Raw genomic sequence first — 21063 nt, 5'->3', positions numbered from 1 at the left:
AGTGATTGAAAATGGCAAAATAAATGAAAGGTACAAAGATGTTAAAGATCAGTTAACTTGAAGAGAAAAATGTTACTACATTTTACAAAATGTAGTATTCTACAATAGTAGAATTATGTAGTATTATACATATTCTACAAAATAGAAATAAATAAAGGATGAAGGTTCAGGGGAGGTAACAGCAATGTAAATTTTGTATAGCTGTTTCAATTAAAATAGATTGATTAAATGTGGCTGACATATCACATTTTACCAGCATGTACACAAATTGCAATGATTCAGTTTACTGTTTCTTTAAATAAAAGTTACTTTATCACATTGTGCTTTTATGATTTGTGAAGTTGATGCCTACTTCATTACCTGGATGACAGTGAACAACTTTATGCACTTAAGAAAAATTGTAGAAGCAACACGGAATTTTTGTGTGTAACTATAAAGGTTATAAAAAATGTTTTGCTTGTATTCAGTATCAATAAGAACTTGTGGTTGAATTGTTTGTATCATTAACAGAATTTGTATATACTAAACACATACTATAGACAGTTAAGAAATAAGAAGTTAGATGTAAAAAGGTAGCACAGAAGTTTAGTAAATAGTATAGAATAGTATTAACACTAATTGTTTTTATTTGTTTTAGTAAAAAATTAAATAAATTATTAAACTGTTATTAGTAACTAATTTTACATTTATTTATAAATATGTTTAACTTTGTGGTTTCTAAACCATATGATCCTGCTTCCTTATATTGAGTAAATAATTATTATTAAACTGAAAGTGAACTGAAACAAGTTTTTAGTATGATAAATTGAGAAAAAGGCTTTTGTAAGGAATTATTGTAATTATTTTAATTTTACTAAAATAATTTAATATGCTTTTCAGTTGTTTTTAGCATCAAGTACTGTTTCCTTAATACATCTTTATCAGTTAGTTGTCAGTCAGAATAACCTACTTAGCAGGTTTAGATGCATGTGATTTTCATTCTTGTGAAAGCTACACTCATATCAGTATATTTCATTTTGTCATTCCTTGAAGGCACTGTTTTAGCAAGATTTCTCCTTCAGGCATTTTTGTTCAGTTTTTAAAGTTGAAAGATCAAATTTTAAAAAAGCATGGAACATATCCAGACAAAACTATGCTGTTCATTTAAAAAAAATCATCTTTGTAAAACACTTGGAATTTATAAGCAGTAAACATGACTATTTACATATGAGTATTAATCTAAAGTTATTAAAGTACTGTTACTGTGTTCTGCTTAGTCTGTAATTTAATTTTTTTCCAGAAATTCACAGTCATTATTTATTTACTTATGTATCCATAATTTCCAGTGAAACTTGTTGAAACTGTTTAAATAAATGTACAAACTATTTGGTTATTTAACCAAATTATTTTATTATGAGGAGTGATTGCAACATCATTATTTCACCCATCAAAAAATGACACAGTTGAGTACAACAGTCATTGGTCTGAGAAGTACCAGTATGCCCAAGCAGTGGTACTGTATCTTCACCTTAGGCTCAGGTGTATGTAAATAAAACTAGAATGGCAAACGTTGTCTTCTGCCAAAATGTCGCATGGATGAGAATAGGATTGGTTAAATATCAGTTCTGACTGATATGTCTAATTTCAAGATACAGAGAAATAAAAGTTGTTCATCAAAACATAAGTTGAACATATTACTCTCTTTACAAGGAAAGTATCTTGAAAACCAAATTGCTAACTCCCAGACAGGTTTATACACACTTGACATCAGTATTCCTCAAAGATGGGATCCTAAAAGACAGATTATCAAAGTGAGACTTAGTCAGTTATGCTAGATTAAAGTATTCATCAACTAGCTTGTGAAACATACAAAAGGATATTCCACTTAATCATTTTGCTGCTGCTTGGGTTTCTCCAAATAATTTGTCACGTCTGTTGTTATAATTGATATGGTCTTTCATCTTTGCATCTTAAACTTGTCACACTGTGAATACACACTATTTCCTGTGAGGTGACTTTTCCAATGCCATACCCTAGCAGGGATTAAAATAAGTATGATGCCAAACAAGTACTTGGACTTGTGCTTCAAGTAATACATCTTTATACTAAGTACATTTTGAGCATATTACACGTGTGGCATAACTTGCACAATGATTCTATGTTCAGTCTTAAACACTTGTACATCCTGGTTTCTTTGAGACATGTAAGATATAGGATGTGGAGGAAGTAAGCCTCAGCCATTGCTATAAATGGGAGTACTCCAAGAAAACATGGAGTTGCTGATCAGGTGCAAAATATTCTACCTGATCAGTGCCTGGATTGTTAAGGATTGACTGGGGATTATGAAGAATTTTTCCACCTTTATTTTCCTAAAAAAAGGCTACAGCTTGTTATTTGGATGAGTTGAGAGCTACATGTCACTTGTTGCACCAGTCTGAAACTGAATTAAGTGATAGTTGGATCCTAAATATTGTAGCACACAGGTTAATAGAAGAACTTCAAAGAGTGGTATCATCTCCATGTGTTGAGATGTAAGTATATGGTTTAAGGTAAGGAATTGGATATAATAGACAAAGAGGTTGTATAATGTTGGGCTAAACATTAACCCTCAGAAGATGCTGGCTTTGAATATGAAGGGCCTGTAGGTCACATTGTTGATCTTAACTTATTTGTTCTGTCTGTAAGAAAACTGGGTATTCAGCATGCAATATGGGTAGGTACATGAATATCAATTAGTTTATAGCAATGTACTTTGCTGTACTGAATCAAAGGCTTTCTTGGACATCAACAACATTAGTTATAGTTTTATGCTTTGTTTAAATAACAATAAATAGTTTAAGTCTAACAAAATATGTTAGTGGTTCGTGTACATTTTTTGCCTGTATAATGTATGTTGTTAATAATATTCTTGGTTACTATGTAAGCATTTGATTTCTTTGGAATTAATTTCTCCATCAATATACCAAGGGTGTTTAACAAACTAATAGGCTTGCAGCTACTGGGATTAGTTATTATTTTTCATGGAGATTACCTTAATATTAGCTGATTTCCAAATAGATTGGTAACATTTTGGTAATAATGATGAACTGTATCAGAAATTCTTAACTAAGGTCACGGATTTCTTGGAAAGGTTTTTCATGATTAAATAGAAAATAAAATGCAAAGCCACAGGAAGGATGGAATTGGCCTAAGGTTAATTTTGATTTATACTTAAGTTATAAAGTGACTATACAAATCATTAGAACAAGAAATCTGATATAGCAGCCAGGGATTTTGGTGACAAAATTACTGAATATTATAAATTTGTTAATTTACATTGATTGTTGAAATGTGTGTCAAATGAGATTTGTAGTTACAAAGGTGCTTTACAATATTGGGTAAAAACGTTTGGACTGTTTGTTCTTAGAGGTGGTAGTGTTGTTATTGTATTGAATTTTATTTATGCTGCTGTTTTTGATAGATTTAAACTTCATACAAAGTGTTGAACAGATGGTTTTTGATTTAGGTACTGATAAGCAAAAGGTTCTCAGTTATCATGGTGCTGTTGTAATATAAGTTTGTTAATTCTCAATACAGGCTCATATAAAGTCACTATAGATTTGATACTACTAGCTGTTAATATGGTATGTATACCTTCACAAAATGTAGCAGTCTTTCAGTAAGCATTATAAGTCTTTCACATACAAGAAATCATATTTTGTGTGAAGTATTTTAAATGGACTATTCAAAACAAATTTGTTTTGAATAGTCCATGTGCAAAGTCATTTTCATGTTAAAGAAAAGTATATTTAACCTTATCTCTGAAAATCTCATATTTGAGCTGTATAATCTCTAAAACCTCCTAAATACATTTCAGATATTTTGATTTCAGTAAATCTATATTTTATCTTTTATTTTCTCTACTCTAACTCTATACCAGGTTGATCAGTTCAACCAATCATAAGCATTAAAAAAAATGAAGTTGCCCTTTTTTCTTCCTTGAATTACTTCAAGTTGTAACCTGAAACCACATTAATTTATCCTGGCCAGGTGGGTTAAGGTGTTTGACTCATAATCCAAGGATCGCGGGTTCAAATCCCCGTCTCACCAAACATGCTCGCCCTTTCAGCCATGTGGGGGCGTTATAATGTGACGGTCAATCCCATTATTCGTTGGAAAAAGAATAGATCAAGAGTTGGTGGTGGGTGGTGATGACTAGCTGCCTTCCCTCTAGTCTTACTGTGCAAAATTATGGACAGCTAGTACAGATAGCCCTCGAGTAACTGCACAAAATTGAAAAACAAACAAACAGTCATTTATCCTACCTATCTTTAAATGCCTAACAGTATATATCTATTTATGATTAAATGTTATTATTTTATTGCCATTTGAACCATATCTAACTACCACATACAAAATTGTAAGTTGTCAGTCAAGTCACTTGAATGTGGAGCTGATGTTATTTTATCAAATTACATTACTCATGACAAAAACTGTTGCAAAATCATTCTAGATAGTCATTGTCTTTCCCATAGCAACAAAGCTTGTACTAACAGTAAAATTGACAGTTCTCCATTCAGAAAACAGCATATACATATATCTTATTTGACAGATGAAAACACTTAAAGAATTATCAAATCCTGAAAGAAAGGATGCGACATGTGGGTGTGGCAAGAAGGTTCTGATTTTATATTTGATAGCTCTGTAACCAAACAAAATTGAAGGCTATAACAATTGTGGTTTGTCTGAACAATGACTATTTTATATTGAATAATTTAAATTGAATTTTGTACTTATTAGATGGTGTTGGATAAAATAGATAACAGGAGATGCCTAGAGAAAGTATCACACTTGGGAAAATTTGGAATAATTAAAATTATTGCCTTATAAAAGTAAGAACTTGTATATTATTAGAATATGGATTACACTATGTAACACAGATTTTTTTCCTGGATAGTATGTGTTATTTCTTAATGGTTTATGTTATAAAAGTACAGAAAATGGCCATTATTCCTTTCAAACTTTGCTTTTGTGACCTGGATAATGAAAGTTAGAAATTAACCTATTTTCTACATAAAAATGAGCAAATTTGGAAACATTCATTTATATAAGGTCTGAATAAAACAACATATGAATCAAGATTTACATGTATTTATACTAAAGTTATACAAAAATGAACAAAAATGTTTAGAAGTGAGTAGTTTTTCAAGATATGCAATTGTAATATAATTCACTTTCACATTATCAGCCCCCAAATATAGTCTCCCATCATGTTTTTGTTATATGCTCCTTGGTAGCAATGTTCAAAGTCCAGTATGTCTTGGTGGAAGCGTTCGCCTTGCTTCTCTGAAAATGCTCCCATGTTCTCCTTGAATTTATCAAGATGAGTGTCAAGGATATGGACTTTCAGGGATGCCCTGCAGCTCATTTTGCCATAGTTCTTCACCAGAGCCTCAACCAATTCCACGTAATTTTCAGCCATGTTATTACCCGAACCACTGCGACAAAGCAGCCCCAAGCTTTTCTTTTCTTCCTACTGAGCTTCTTGGGGAATTTTGTGCACTCCAGGATCTTTATTTATGGTCCAACGAAGACATCAGAAGGGAAGAAATCTCAAAGGTACTTTAAGGCTGCAGACTCCTTATCAAAAGTTTTGACAAATTGTTTCATAAGACCAAATTATATGTGCAATGGTGAGAATGAGAACAACACCTTTTGGAGGTTTGCTAGTGGTTCACACTTGACATTTTGCCTCCCTGCAGAGAACTTGGTTCATTGTGATAAATTGGCCACATATGTAGCAAAGTCTACATTCTAGAGAATGCTTTCATCTTTTTTATTCCATAGGACTATGTGTTTACTTAGGCAGCTAGAACTAAACTAAAAAGTTCTTAAATTCTTGTAAATTCTACAACATGCTAAAAAGTTCTTGTAAGTTCAAGAAAATTCTCCTTCAGCTACTCAGCACTGAATCTACCTGGAATGCTCTGGAAAATGGGTAAATTTGAAAATTTCATTACCCAGGTCACCTAGTGTGAAGAGAAAAATAGGTATTTTTCCATTTACTTTAGGCATAAGCAATTGGGAAATAACATTTTCTGCCCAGGAACAAAAAAAGTAAAAATTTTCTTACATAGTGTTATTAACTACAATTTAACACTATACTAAACATAAAGCAGGTTAAAAATTTTGAATATTATTTGTTAATAAGATTGTCTTCATGGCATTATTTAAAAAGGGGTTTCAGTGGAATGTCATGGGATTATATGAAGTCACAGCTGAATTATCATTGTGTAATAATTAATTCATTCATGAATTTTAAGAATATGTTTCCAGGAACATAGGTCATAGTTTTTACTTTGCGAAGGACTGTTTCTTTATGGCTTGTGGAATTGACACTTAAAAAAATATTAGCATGCTCTGCATTGAGCAGCTGGGAAACATTCTAAATAGTAATTAATGAAGGAAAGTGGAAATACATTTGTGAAAAGAAATGTTGCTGCCCTATTTACAGTGTGCTAGAATGCATTAAAAGTGCTTTACATAAAGTAGGAGTTTCAAGCATATAACTTGGAAAACTAATCTCTCCAGGTATGGCATTGCGATAATTGATTAGTGTATGTCAATTGTTTAAAAGATTTGCCTTATGTAAGCAGTTATTAAAAACATTGAATGCATGATGGAAAAAAATGGTTTTAGAATTCAAAGATTATACCTTTTATTTTCAATAAGAATATTGGCCTTTGATTGATGGAAAATTCTGATGCTTTTCATATGTTTTTGGGCTTTCTGATACAAAGTTTTTGTTTATGTTTTAAGAGACATGTTACCATGTTGGCATAAAATGTGTACAGAATAGTTATGGGCTGTTAGTGCTAATAGACCAGTAATAGCATTTTCAGATTCAAATACATTTCTTAACATGCCATAAAGAATATTATGCTGCAATTATCATTGTAGTGTAACAATTTTTTTCTCTCTCCCACTTATACCTGTAATGACTTTTTTTCTGTTTGTACTACTGGTCTCATTGCCTTTTTTTTTCTGTTATATTCTATTTCAAATTATCAACATTTGGTTATTGTATTTAAGAAGAGCTTTAACTTTGGACAATTTGTGTGTGATATAGGCAACTCTTATACCATGTATTCTGTGATTTTGGTAATGCTAGTTTGTTACAAGTAGACATATGAATAAGTACAAAATCCTTTTTCAACAACAGTTTGGCAATATCTACAAAATGTTAATGATCCCAATAGAAACTTCTTTCATTATTTATTTTGATCAGAAAAGGACAATAAGTTTTACTCATCATGACCTAAGCCATTTTAGAGCTATTTGTTTTCCATATAGTGCTAATTTGAGGATTTTTTTTATATTGGATTCATGAATGACTAGTTTACAGCTGTTTCAGTATATAAAAGAACTGAAAAAAAAAACATTGATTGATGTAAAATTAGTGGTAATGTAACTTGTACAATTTTCCCATCTTTTCATCAAAAATTACATTTTATTAACAAATATGTGTCAGCTAGACAGTAATGTTATGTAAGCACAAAAATAGATTACACTAAATTAGATTTATTTTGATTAGTGAAGGACATTACTTTAAAGGGGTAGAATATGCTACTGTTATACCATGCTTTAGAGAGAAATTAAAGATCATGTATGATCATGCAAGCGGTCTGAACAAAACAGAATGGTTTGACTTTTTTTTCATGAACTTTAAGTTTGTAACAAAATCAATTGTTATCTTTAATTTCTTTATGATATACATAACATCTGTTTAATTCAGTGAAATTTTGGTAATTTTTGCAATGAGATGTGGGATGGATCCCTAAAAGAACTTGCAAGCCATTAGAAATGCATGTTTTGGAGGTCTGACTGACTTCATTCAAAAAAAAAAAAAAAAAATTAAAATGTCAGCTCATGTTAAAATAATAATATTGAAGGATTGTGCAGTTGTTAAAAATCTTATGGTGAAGTTTAATCTAGTTTGAAAATTTATACTTGCATGGAATTCTAAAAATCTGTATGGTACTTATTTGTGGATAAACTTGATGTGTCTTACTGAAAGTATGTAGTTGGTTTGTGTTACTTACTTACTTATATGACAGTGTAACCTGATTTTGGCAAGTGTAGGTTCTCTGTTTGAAATATCAAACTGTCCAACTTGTTCAAAGGTATTTAATGAGACAAACACCAACCTCATATTAATGCTACCAGGTCCGTATTGAAAGGGTAGTGAGCATGTTGTTGATCATTTGGTCATTAGCTTGTGGAAGATCAACTACTACAAGTCTTCCTTGTCCTAAAAATGAGTTTGTTTTTTGAGATTCAGAATTGAACAGTATGTCCAGTTTAAAATAATCATAACTGAACTGCAACGGGAGACATAAGTATGGACATGCAAATCTTACTGATGGATTGGTTGAATATATAACATTGTAGTGATGAAAAGTTAGATCTAATTGTAGTACCATCTGCAGATATAGTAGGACTAGAATTTATTCTGATTCAGGATAATGAAAGTAGAGAACTCTAAACTTACCAAAAAAAAATCCTATAGAATATTTTCTAGACTTCCTTGAGCACTACATATGTCCTTAATTTCGCCAACCAAAATATTTTCAGAGATTTCAACTTACAGTTGTTAAGGTTTGGACAAGATTCTCCTCATGTTATCTTCCAGCTAATAAAAGTACACCCAGCAGATGAAGACACTGTATTTGCTACCAAGACTGTCCATATTCCTTATGGAGGGTTTTCTTTCTTTCTGTTTATCTTTTTGCCAGATTTAACCATTTCCTACAAATTGATTCATTAATTCTATTAAAAGAACAAATTATGCTGCTTGTATGTTTTATTTAAGCTCAGTTGTTCTTTTGGTTGAATAATAATAATTTAACTATTAGATCTTATACTTTTGTGTTTTTTTATAATCTATTAGGTTGAAAAATTTAGTTCAAAGTATGTATGTTATTGTTAACCATGTTTTAATTTTGATCAGTAACAAACTACCAGTCAATTAAATTGGGTAGCTGATTCATTTTATTGACCGATTTGTTTTATCAGCATACTCTGTGTGAAATTGATTAAAGTGGGTCATTTGTATGTAAACATTAGAATTCCTTTATTGTTTCACTTACCTTTATTCTGGTTGTGTTGTTACTTTCAGTTACTTGTTTACTGAGTCAAAGAAACTTGAGTTTATTTCATTGTCTTCTGTAAATAATTTGTATTTTCAATGTTTAATTGGTTATTTGTTCAATTTCATTTCTTGTTTCAAACTTTTTTTTTTCACTTAAACACGAGCATTTTCTTAACCACTGACATATTTATATCTATTTGTATGATTTAATTCATGACTTAGGTTATTCTATTTTACTTTTAGAATTTGTTCATTACTAGTTGTAACTTTGTTTTGCTGTGCATTTTACCAATATAGTTTAACATGGAAAATGATTTTATTTTCTTATCATAGTCAACTCTGTCTGTGATATTTTTCTTTTCCCCATTCCACAAAGCTCCACTTTAAGTTGTGTATCAGTCTTAATTACTGTGGTTTATCTAATTTTAAAGTCATTCTTATGAATCCAATTCTCTGATTCTGGTTGTAACATTTTACTTTCCATTTCATATTATATTCTCACTTCTGTGTGTTATGCTGTTTTACATTTCATGTCCTACTTTGTACTTCCTAATATTTTACTGTGTACCTTCATTCTGTTCTTACAGTTATATCATCTACTGTTTTAACTTTCTTCTTACTCATCTCAGTGCTTTGTGCTTCACAATCATGTTTTAATATTGCTGGTTTATCTTTCATCTTAAGCCTTTGTTGATATTTTGCATATTAGTTCTGCTCTATTTTTACTGTTTCTCTGTCTTGGCTTCTAATGTTTTACTTTTTGTCTCCTGCTTAGTTCTCACTATTATACTATCTCAACATCTTATGTTTCATTTTCCATGATAGCTTTGTTTTCATTGATTTGCTTTCTGAAAACAATTTGCTTCACATGCCTTCTTTTAATTGTAGTGTTCCCAACTCTTAGCATTTAATATTCTGTCTTTCGTATTATGCTTTATCTCTGCTGTTAAACTCTTAATTGTTTTTGGCTACCAAAACAGATCTTTTAAAACCCTTTTCTGCTTTTGACTTTTCTGGGGCTTCCCTTTCAGAGGCCACCCAGAGAGCTTGGCGGAGTTTGAAGAGGATCTCATGTTTACCCAGCAGTAAGCTCTTTATGTTAGTGTGTTGTAGATTAACCTCTGTACTGGTGCATTTCTAACCACAAAGCTTTGTATCTCTAATAATGGTTTATTGTTTTGGTACGACTGATTAATTAAGCCAAATAAAACAAATTGTCACATGCTAAATAAAATTTCTTTCTAACCTTTAAAAAATGTTTCATAAACAAGTTAGTTTAGTTACTTAATGTGCATTTCATTTTCTTATCTGAACTATTGTAAGTTTAAAATAGGAGACTTTCAATAGAATTATGAAACTTATTGCAGCTAAAATAGTTTTGTGAAATATTTGCAAAATATGAAACACCAGGTTAACCATCATTATGGTAACTAAATTCCATATACAAAAAATGAGATTTAATTGTTAAAAAAAGTGAAATGTAAATTATAAAAGATCATGTTGAGCTATACCTATGATTTTCTTTGGTTCTAATTTCTATTGACAGTTCACATGCCTTTGTTACTATTACCACTGTTCACATCTGTTTATCAACAGTATATTATGTTATAAACTAAATAATGTACTATAAAGGATAACTATCCTTCTTTTTATGACTTTTTTGTACTCTTTACAATATCCGTATCTTGTAAAATGTATTATGTTGAATTATTTACACTATTGTTTTGATACTGTTTTGTTGTTTTTATCAATGTTTTGATTTTCATCATCTAGTTTTCAGTGTTATAAAAATATGCTGTGTATTGTGATGAGGTGTATTTAGTGTTTTCCATTTGGCATGTTTTATTGTTGTCATCATCAGTATTGACAGTTTAAGTATTTAACTTATTGCTGATTTGCTTACTGGATTTTTATTATCTTTAATATCTTGAGAGTTAGTAATAAAAAATGTTAGTCTTATAATTTAGTATTATGAGGAGCTATGCTTCATGTGTTGCACATTCTTTATTGACAGTATATGGGTTTGGTCATTTCAGTTGACCATGTAACCATACAATTACACCCACTCTAACTTTGAATATACTCTGCTTATAGTAGACATTACAAGTCTGTTCTTTACAGTAATTCTGATTTTAACTACATATTTCTGTGAATTTTCAGCCTAAATGGTAGGTTATTTTTCACTTTAAGAATAAAAATACTTTTTACAATTTTTACGTTATTTACATAAGCTATAGAACCTTCCCTCCTTTTTGTGTTTTTGTAAGACTACTTTTCCTCTTATTTCTCTCTACCCTAACATTAGCTGTAGAAAAAGTTGAAAAATATGAAAATCAGAAATACTTTTTTTTTTCTAGAATGGTTGTATAGTATAACAAACATTTGAAATGTTTAATAATTTATTAATGTGCTTTAGGTCTCTTCACTTTTCATAACATCTTTTGATTTTATTGTTGTATTGCTTTTTTTTAGTCATGTCTGATATCACAACAAGCGATATAATACCAAGTGGGTGTGTGACAGTTTAGGGTAAACAATTTCATAATGCAATGCTATGTTTTTTTAGAGAGTTGTTACAAAAAGTATTTTAATTTTCTTACATGATCTGATAAGTTTTTAATGTTAATGTTTTAGTTACTCTAATTAAAAAAAATACAACAATATATAAAAATGAAATTTAGAACTTACCATGGCCATGGGATAGTTTATACTTGGGTAAATGCTTTCATAAGCTTTTTTCTAACTTTTTGTTGTCCAAAAATAATATGTCTAATTTACAAGTGTGTATTTGAAAACACAAATTATACACTAAAACACAATGCTTCAAAACTATTATAATTAACCTGACTTTCTAACTAAGGTATGAAAACTTCTATTACTCTTCAGAGCACCAACACAGACATATCAAGATCTACCTGAAATAGTAGCTTTCACCAGAAAAACAAATCAAAGTATTGTTAGAATCATAGTTTATGACTTGACTTTTCTATTGGTTATAAATATGTATCATAAACAAGTATGCATGAGTAAATGAATGATTTCAAAAGCACAAAGAGTTAGTGGGACCCTCTGTGGTTGGTATAATGAATTTATAGTAACTTTAGAAAATTGAGAAAGTTGCAGTTTATTATTTTCTGGACTGTTATTATCTATAATCTATATCTAATAGATGAAAATCCATACAAGGGAAGAAAGAACATCCTAAAAGAATAATTCAGAATATAGAAGACACGACACAGTGAAGAATGAAATTCATTTAAATATTTCCTTTAAAAATTAAGAAATTAAAAACTTAGTATAAAAATTTGATATATAAACTACATTTTAATGTTATGGTTATTAATAAACAATGCTAATAAAGTGGTTTAATTAACTTTAAACTGTAAATCAGCAAGAAAGGTTGTGATATGCACTCTCACTACTATCCTCACCAGTATCAAGAGCATTCATGGCAACAAGAGTCTTTTAAGTATAATAAATGAAAGTAGTTTTTTCCATTATCTCAGGAGCCATGGACATCATTGATATATTCTTAGTAACCAATGACCAAAAGTTTTGTTTATCTGCAACTTCTGTTTGTTCTTATAATTATTTGTATGTAGTTTTTATTCTTTAAAGTTCTCTTGAAATCTGGAAACCTTCAATACACTCAATTCTCAAGTAGTATTTTTGGGAAATTTAGATATTCAAATTTTAATGCAATGTATGTAGAACTAGTAGGTAGCATTTTCCATTGATAACTTTTATCTAGAACTTTTTTATGGATTTTTTTTTCATTCATGGATGGGGGAAGAAAGGTTAAACTTATTTTTGTTAAATTTATAAACTAGACTTATCTTGTTGCTTCTATAATATTAAAACTTCAATTGAACAGCTCATATATTTTTCCAGTTTTTTTATTTTCTCTTAAGTTATATATCTGGTTTGTTGTTGGAGTATCAACACAGACATCAATGTCTTAGAATAAGCTATATACCTATCATTCATTGTCTGAACTTTATTATTATTATTAGACACTAAAGTATGTGTATCATTTTTACAAAATATTTTAATTTGTAATGGAACATGGTGAGTTATATTCATTCCTTTTTTCCACTTTGTTTTGTTAATAGCAACTAGCAACGTTCACACACTTAACATACTTTTAATATGTTATATAAAAGAAAGTACAAGTATATATATAATTTGTTGTTTGTTTCAGAGCTACTCTTCCCCTTCAAGATTCTCAGGTTTCGGAAGACAAGGTAAAAAAAAAATTTTGTATAGATTTACCTGTTTTTGAAGACAGTAACCTTGTTTGTTTTTGTTCTATTCTATTTAAGGATTAATATTAGTAAGATATTTCTTGAGATAGGACAGTCTGGTTTTTCTCATGTTTAGCAATACAAATTTCAAGAAACAATTGTACATTGATCTCTTCTCATTAGTTATCGCAAATTTAACTCTGTTTATGTTCAAGATAATTTTGACCAACCTAAAATCTATGTATCTTTACAAAATTTGTCAAGCTTCAAGTAAACATTATTTTGTTGTACACACAAAAACAGTCAAATTTATTTGATAAAGTACCGTTACTGAACATTTGTCTTTGACTCTACCAAGCCTTCACTGAGTCAGTCTCATTGAAAGGTGATTTTCATGCTAACAATAGAAATACTTTGTTTCATTTAACACATCATATTTCATTCATGTAATCTCTTGGAGGTTCTTAATGATTATCAAGTTTTTGAAGAATTTTTATATCTTATTTTTTATACTCAAACACTAACTGTAGTGGTATCATCAATATACATTGAAATGAAAAGATAAAATATGAAATAAAATCTAAAATTTCTTTTTTATTTTCCAGTAGAATGAATGCAGATTGTAACAAATAGTTTTTATTCTATTAGCTTTTAGCATTTTCACATCAGCTTTCATTTATCTTAATGATTTTATTGCACTATAAGCCCTCATCTTCAGTAGTATTAAGTTGTTAAATTTCATTTGGAGAGCTTAAAGTAAACAAATGTAATAGGTTGCATCATGTAACCTCAAAACACATGAATTGCACCAGTTGAGTGATAATGAGAAGTTTTTTTGGGAGGGGGGTTATTTAACATAATAAGTTTATAATTTTTACATTTAATATTTGTTTAACATATTTGTTAAATATGTATGTATATAAATACATAAAAAGGAGAAAAATTTAGACTATTTTTTCCTTACCTGTAGGCATATTTATACTTGAATGTACATAATTTGATTATCCTGCTTTTTTTACACTGTGTGAGTTACCCACAAAATACTATGCATTTGAGAATGCTAGAGTATAACATTGTGGATAATATAACAGTTTGGATTATACAGTATGTTGTGAAGCCAAGTGTCCTGACATATATTAGTAATAAAGTAATTGAAGTTAATTTTGAATGTAACTCTGTGAAAATATCATGACATGCACTCTTTGATCATCTCATATTCTTATGTTAAGAAGGCCTGACAAATCTATTTCTTTAATGAGAGAAATATTGTTAACATAGAAATACATTTAATTATTGTGGGATGTAGTTTTCTTGTGTATTGATTTATGATATTAAGTACTTCTAATCTGTTTGTAATATGAAATTGGTTTTATTGATTTACAAGTTACTCTTTAGCATTATTCTATATTATTTTATTCAGATATTCTTTTGAGCATCCAAGGTTTAGAAAACTAACTATGGTATGTGCAACAGCCATATCTTTATAGCAGAACACAATTTTAAATAAAAGTACTGTCCTCACTACAAGAACATGATTGTATGTGAGGTTTTATTATATGTAGTATTAAAAACTGGAGTTCTTAAAAAAAACCTTTTTTCAGTAAAGGATGTGTAAAAGCATGACAGTTTATATCAGTAAAATTTATGAAAATTTGAGCTCAGTATATTGAATCATGTTGATGCAATGAGTTGATGCAAAGAGCACAATCCAAACACTTTTTCACACTCAGTACATCCCATAAAAAATATTTCCTTAGACAATGTTCACATTTTTATAAGGAAGTATATATAATACTATTACAAATAACTGATGCAAACATGTGCCCATAGGACATTGTTTCAGCTAATGTTTTAAAAGGCTAATCTACCTTCTTCAGTGTTTGTATGTCATATTTTTTCCAAATTTTTAAGACCATTCTAATCTATTTTACTTGTTTAAGTCAAAGCTTTAGAAAAAGACAAAATAAATTGATGTTTGTGTTTAATTATTGTTGTTTTTAGTTAATAAGCTTCTTCTGTTGTTTTTTTTTATTTCTGGATATTTTAAGTTTTAGTAAATAAGGTTTGATTTTCTTTGTTTTTAGTTCAAATTATGAGTGTTATTGGTTTCAAGAAATAGTTGAAGTTAGCTTTGAATGGTATCAGTCCTCAAATACAGGGGACAGAATAGTTGAAGGTTAACTGTTCTGCTTGGGAAAATGAGGAACATCAAGATACAACAGGGCAATGTCAGATCTTCTTGGAGCCAAGTTGGTTTTCTGGCACTTTGCATTTGCACAAGTAGTACATTTAACTGTTTAAATATTTATTTTAATTGTTATTGTGTTGTTATTACATGCACTTTATTTATCTGTTGTACCATTTGAAGGAGAAATAAATGTTAATATTTATTAAATTTTACTTGTTGACATTAAAATCTAAAATGTGATACCTGTCATTTATTGAGATTTGTATAAGTCACTTAGTACAGTTGTTCTGATATAAGAAAACTGTGTGTATATATGAGTGTGTGTGTTTTAGAAGGTTAAGGATATTGAGAAGCTTGAAGATAAAAATAATGGACACACCTTACACCAGAACTTGGGTTCAATTAAAGAAGACAGTAGATCAGGAACTTTAACTACTGAGCCAACTCTAAGTAGTGATGGTGAGTTCAACATATTTACAAGAACCTTATTTAATAATTTAAACTATATAAAAGTCACTGTTTTGTTTGACCCCACTGTTGAACTTTCTTTTTTTATCAATTAAAAATCTGATGTAATACTCTTTTTTTTTTAGAACAAAGGGTAACATTTGGAGTGATCATATACAGAGCATTTGTACTACTTTGATTGTAGTGTTCAAGAAAAGATTAAGCTGCTTTTCTGATTAGTTATTTCTTTCATGATGGACATGGTATGAAAAGAGAAGTTTATTTCTGAAACCTTCTAAACACATTTCAAACGTTTATTTTCGGTAAAACTGTATATTTTATTTTCTCTCATCTAGCTATATGGGTTTGATCAATTTGACCAATTTTGTAACCATAATAAAATATTAGGAAATAAATATAAATTATGCTTTTTTTTTGTACTAGTGACTGTAGATTACAACATGAAAACACAAATTTTTAGTCTAAATATCTTAAATTTCATAATACATTTTTATATATTTACTATTTGTGTTATACTGACCTTTCAAGTTATACCTGGCTATAACATTACAGAAGTTGCAATGACAAAGAGTATATACACTCATGTTACTGTATCCAGAACTAACCAGTAAAAAGTGGCCTGTCTTGGCTGTGTTTTAGTGGACTAGTATTTTGTAAAATAGTCATATTTCAATTGTCATACATTGTATATGTATATAGATTATTACTATTTACAAATAAGTTCCAAAAGTTAGTTTCCTTAAAACATAGAACACTTAATGAAGAAGTATGACAAACAATTGTATTCTAGTTATGAACTTTGTACTCATTTGCCAATTGCCATAGGTTGCTGAGCCTAATCAAATTTTACATGTGGAAAATGTGAAATAAGTTTTCAAGTTTATATATATATATATATATATTTGAATAACCAAAAATTATAAATTACTATATTAATACCACAGAATTCTACTATAATTTATCAAACTTAGTAACTAAGATTTATTTGGGTCTAAAAAAATATGAAATTGAGAGTTAAAAAATAGATTTCTCATGCAAGTAACTTGCAACGGCTTAGATAACCATGTGATAAACATTCTGAGCTATTATAGAAGTTGGTTTATATAACCAAGTGTCTCAAAACATTGAAAGAGGTGAGCAGAGCCACTATGTTTGATCTAGTACATAAAGCAATATCTCAGCATTTAAAAAAGAAAGGAGGTTCTTGTTTTGTATTTTGGCATGGAAATATTGGTAATTTGAGTTCCTAATTCGTACAAAACTATAGACTTACTTTTTCACATCAGAATCATCTAATGTGAACTGGTGTTACATTCAATATACCAAATGACTCACAAAAATTGATGTTTAGGTTGGTCTTTTAATATTTACTTTTAAGTTAATAAATTAGCTAATATGTAATACTAAAACTTGAATTATAATATACCATTTAGTACCAAACTTGTTGACATAAATTCATAAAATAGTAATTCATTGATAAAAAAATTTAAACCAATTGAACAAAGGTGATGGTATGGCCCTTGACCCATGATGATAGGGTTAATAGTATATTTTCTCTTGCCTTTTACAATAATTAAATATTGTACATATTTGATTAAGACTGTTTAAAGCTTACAAAGTTACATTTGTTCTAAGTGTGTGGTTTGTCTGTTTTTTGTTTTTTGCTATTGTTGTTTTCTGCATTTTAAATGTAAATAGTTCAAAGTGTTGGGATCTTCTAAGTATGCAGCATATTATCTTATTCACAGAAACAGATGAACATTTTTCAACACCACCTAGCACAGTTTCAAGTTATCAGCAGAATGGTAATATCATGAAACTTGATATATCTGTTCTATCACAGAAAAAAAGTGTTGATACTGAGATAGAACAACCAGAAACACCCCCCAGGAGAAGAGAAAAAAAGAAAGTTACACCACCAGTAAGTTTTTTTCATATTTTGTAATTGTTTTATTCGTAAAAGAAAAAAGGTAAAAATAATAAACCTACACCATTAAGAAAACTTTTCATTGTTTGAATGAAACTGTTTTGTTGCTAGAGTGGAAGACAGAAGAAATATAAACTTGCACAGCAGCAAGTTATATTTGGTTTTAATAAAAGTTATTTTCTCTGGCAGTGATATTAAAAAAATTAAACTTCTAAAAATATGAACAAATTAATAACTTAAAGAACAAAAACAACAAAATAGAAATTTGTGAAAATCTTGGATAAATCTCATCAAGAGTTAATTTTTTGTATAATAAAAATATTGTATATGGTTTCTCAAAACACTGAGTAACAGGAGTTGAAGTGTGGTGTTTAACAACTGTAAATTCTGTTTTAAATGATTCCCACAAAAAATGTATTCAATTTAAAAATATGTAAATTTGTTTAAATGAAATATCTCATATTTCTAAGCCATTTCTAGCTATAAAATATTACTGTACACTTCATCATAAATAGGACTAGCATTTTTTTATGTAAAAAAAAAGAAATCTTTAACTGAGTATATCCGTAGACCTAGTTGTTTGTTGCAATTATTTTTTTTATTTAGAACCTTTCATGTCACAGATGTTGGTTGTAAGGATAAATATTTACCAAATCATTTTCTGTTTCTCCCTAAATGAATATGTTAGTATCATCATTATTTGTGACTATCCACTAGAATAAAAGGCATTTCTGGTTAACACTTAGTATAGTTTTTAAAATATATAACTCAGTTTTGAATGGTATGCTTGAGCCAATTGGAACTTGTATCATAAGTAAAGCTCAAAATAAAAGGAACTTAATTTCTGAAAGTCTTGTAAATTCCAATCTGAAATTAAGTTGACTTTGTTCATTCTCATAATCTAAAATGTAAAGCTTGTTTTAGGTTGTATATTTTTTTCTATTATTGGTAATGATGTCTGATAGACTTGTTTATGAAGGAGAAATGATTGAGAACTTTTCACCAACTGTAAGCTCCAGTTCTGTGTCATAAGACTGTCACCTTTGATTGTTTGTTAATAAGGGAGGGGATACACTACCTGATAATTATTCCAATTAAAATTATTTTTTGTTTTTATTTACGTTATAGCACATTTTGCTGTTTGACAGTATTTTATATTTTTTTAAGCTATCACTAATGTGTTACTTTTTGAGATGTTAACAACAGTTTCTTTCTTTAAAAACTAAAAGTTATATCAGATGGTTATGGTTTGTAATATATGTCAGTAAACACCTATCTTCTGTGTTTCTTACATTCATATTTATAATGTTTATTTATCAGAGACCAGTAAGCAATGGACTTCCACCAACTCCTAAAGTTCATGTAAGTTTGTCATATTTTTTTGCCTTTACATTTCATTAATCAAGATTTCTTTTTATTTGGTATGTCTCATATGAACCACATAAGACACCATTCTTAAATAATTTAATATAATTATATCTTTACAGCACAAAATATATTATGGATATTATGAAAAGTACATAAGGTTTGTAAAATTATTATTGGGTATTAAATTTGTTTTATAAAATGTTAAAATAAGATTTGGAAAAATGTGATGTAATCAGTTTTTATATAAAAAAAACTTTAATTTCAACAAAGCTCCTTAAATTTCTGTAGAAAATATGTGGTATAAAGTAAATCAGTTGTGAGATCTGTTACTACATTAGTAAACTGTGTTCAAGAAATTAGTATTTTAAAAAAACTTAAGAAAAGTTGTGATGTATCTTATTATAATTGAGCTTGTTATGTAAAAATCCAAAACTCTGATCTTAGAAACAAAACATGCTGATCATTACCAATTAAAATTGAATGATATTTTTATAACTAGGCAGTATTTCCATGGCTAAGCATTAAATAAAGCAATTGAAATTTCTACAAAAATATGTTTTAGATTTAAACAATAAAAATTACAAAAGGAGTAAGTTTTAAAAAAAAACACTCACAAAATAGTTTCTTTATTGAAAATCTCATTGTTGCAACAGAAATGCAAGAAACTTTCATTGATAACTGCATCTCAAAGAAATACTTCAATAAAATCTATTCTGTGATTCAGTGCTGTGACAATAGCTCATTTTTAAACTCAATTTTTAATAAAATCCTTTTTCTCATTGTCTTGATAGTTCTACAACAGGCATTTCTTCTTGTCTTATTAATGCTGTTAAAACATTTCTGATTGTATTGATAAAATATGAGTAAATTCTGAGATAAATCCTTTATATAATATTTTAAAAATCCACATTTTATTAGTAGATTAGTAGTAAAATGTGTAATGTTAAATTCTGTAAATAATGTTTAAGAAAACTTGTATTTATAATAAAACATGCAAGGTGAATTCTTTAGGCATTATCTCCCAAATGACCATAGTACAAATTTTTTTAAACATAGTATTCAATAGCTCTTGTCAATGAATTGTTAAAAATATTTCTTTTAGATGGGAGCCTGTTTCTCTAAAGTATTTGATGGATGCCCACTAAACATTCATTGCACTGCTTCATGGGTACATCCCGATACTAGAGGTAAGCACATCGTGATAATGTTCGAAACTGGTGTATCTCAAGTATTTGTAAGTTTATCCTGAAGTAATGTAAAAAAAAAGTATATAACTAAAAAAATAGTTTTGCCAACTTTTTATTTCCTTTTTACATCCCCTTGGTGTGGATTCCTGTACGTGGTGAGGGGACCTCCCAGGGAAGGTTCTGTTCTTTCAGGTTACCTCGTCTGGGATCTAAACATCCACCCACATGTTTGCCGTGCATGGCGACCTGTGAAGGGGAGGAGAGGATCCTGGTGGTTAAGGGGTCCAACCCTAACACACCACTTTTGCATTAGATTCCTGTAGACAGACGGCCTTGGAGTGGCCCCCTTGGGTCAGTCGGCTGGTCCACTTGGGCTAGAGTCAACCAAGTACCATTGTTGGAAATTCTTAACGGGTGTTATGGACATTGTGTCTGATGCTGGTGTTTGGGTATAGTGCTCACGAAACCCTGGAGTTGCTGCAGTGTCGCTTAACATTGTAGTGCATTTCCTCGTAGGGCTCCATGGTAGGTGGGGTCAGGGGGCACCAAAATTTTCTTTTTTTTCCTGTGGA

At 29.5% G+C, this 21063-nt stretch overlaps 1 protein-coding gene across 11 annotated transcripts in view; it reads left to right on the top strand.

Moving 5' to 3' along the window:
• Positions 1 to 21063, top strand: part of LOC143222803 (mitogen-activated protein kinase kinase kinase kinase 3-like) — a 131065-nt gene that overhangs the window by 84555 nt on the left and 25447 nt on the right. For 2 of the 11 annotated variants that reach the window (XM_076449854.1, XM_076449850.1), the window contains 6 exons: positions 10141 to 10194; positions 13311 to 13353; positions 15877 to 16000; positions 17758 to 17930; positions 19257 to 19298; positions 20407 to 20491. In XM_076449854.1, the coding sequence (XP_076305969.1) occupies positions 10141 to 10194; positions 13311 to 13353; positions 15877 to 16000; positions 17758 to 17930; positions 19257 to 19298; positions 20407 to 20491 (521 nt within the window). Of the gene's footprint in view, positions 1 to 10140; positions 10195 to 13310; positions 13354 to 15873; positions 16001 to 17757; positions 17931 to 19256; positions 19299 to 20406; positions 20492 to 21063 lie in introns of all 11 variants that reach the window. The other 9 variants (XM_076449853.1, XM_076449849.1, XM_076449859.1 and 6 more) reach the window with 6 other exon arrangements.

The sequence above is a fragment of the Tachypleus tridentatus genome, chromosome 8 (assembly GCF_004210375.1).
Source record: "Tachypleus tridentatus isolate NWPU-2018 chromosome 8, ASM421037v1, whole genome shotgun sequence".
Taxonomy (NCBI): domain Eukaryota; kingdom Metazoa; phylum Arthropoda; class Merostomata; order Xiphosura; family Limulidae; genus Tachypleus; species Tachypleus tridentatus.
Note: the sequence above shows the minus strand (reverse complement) of the source record. Positions and strands in the feature narration are given on the sequence as shown.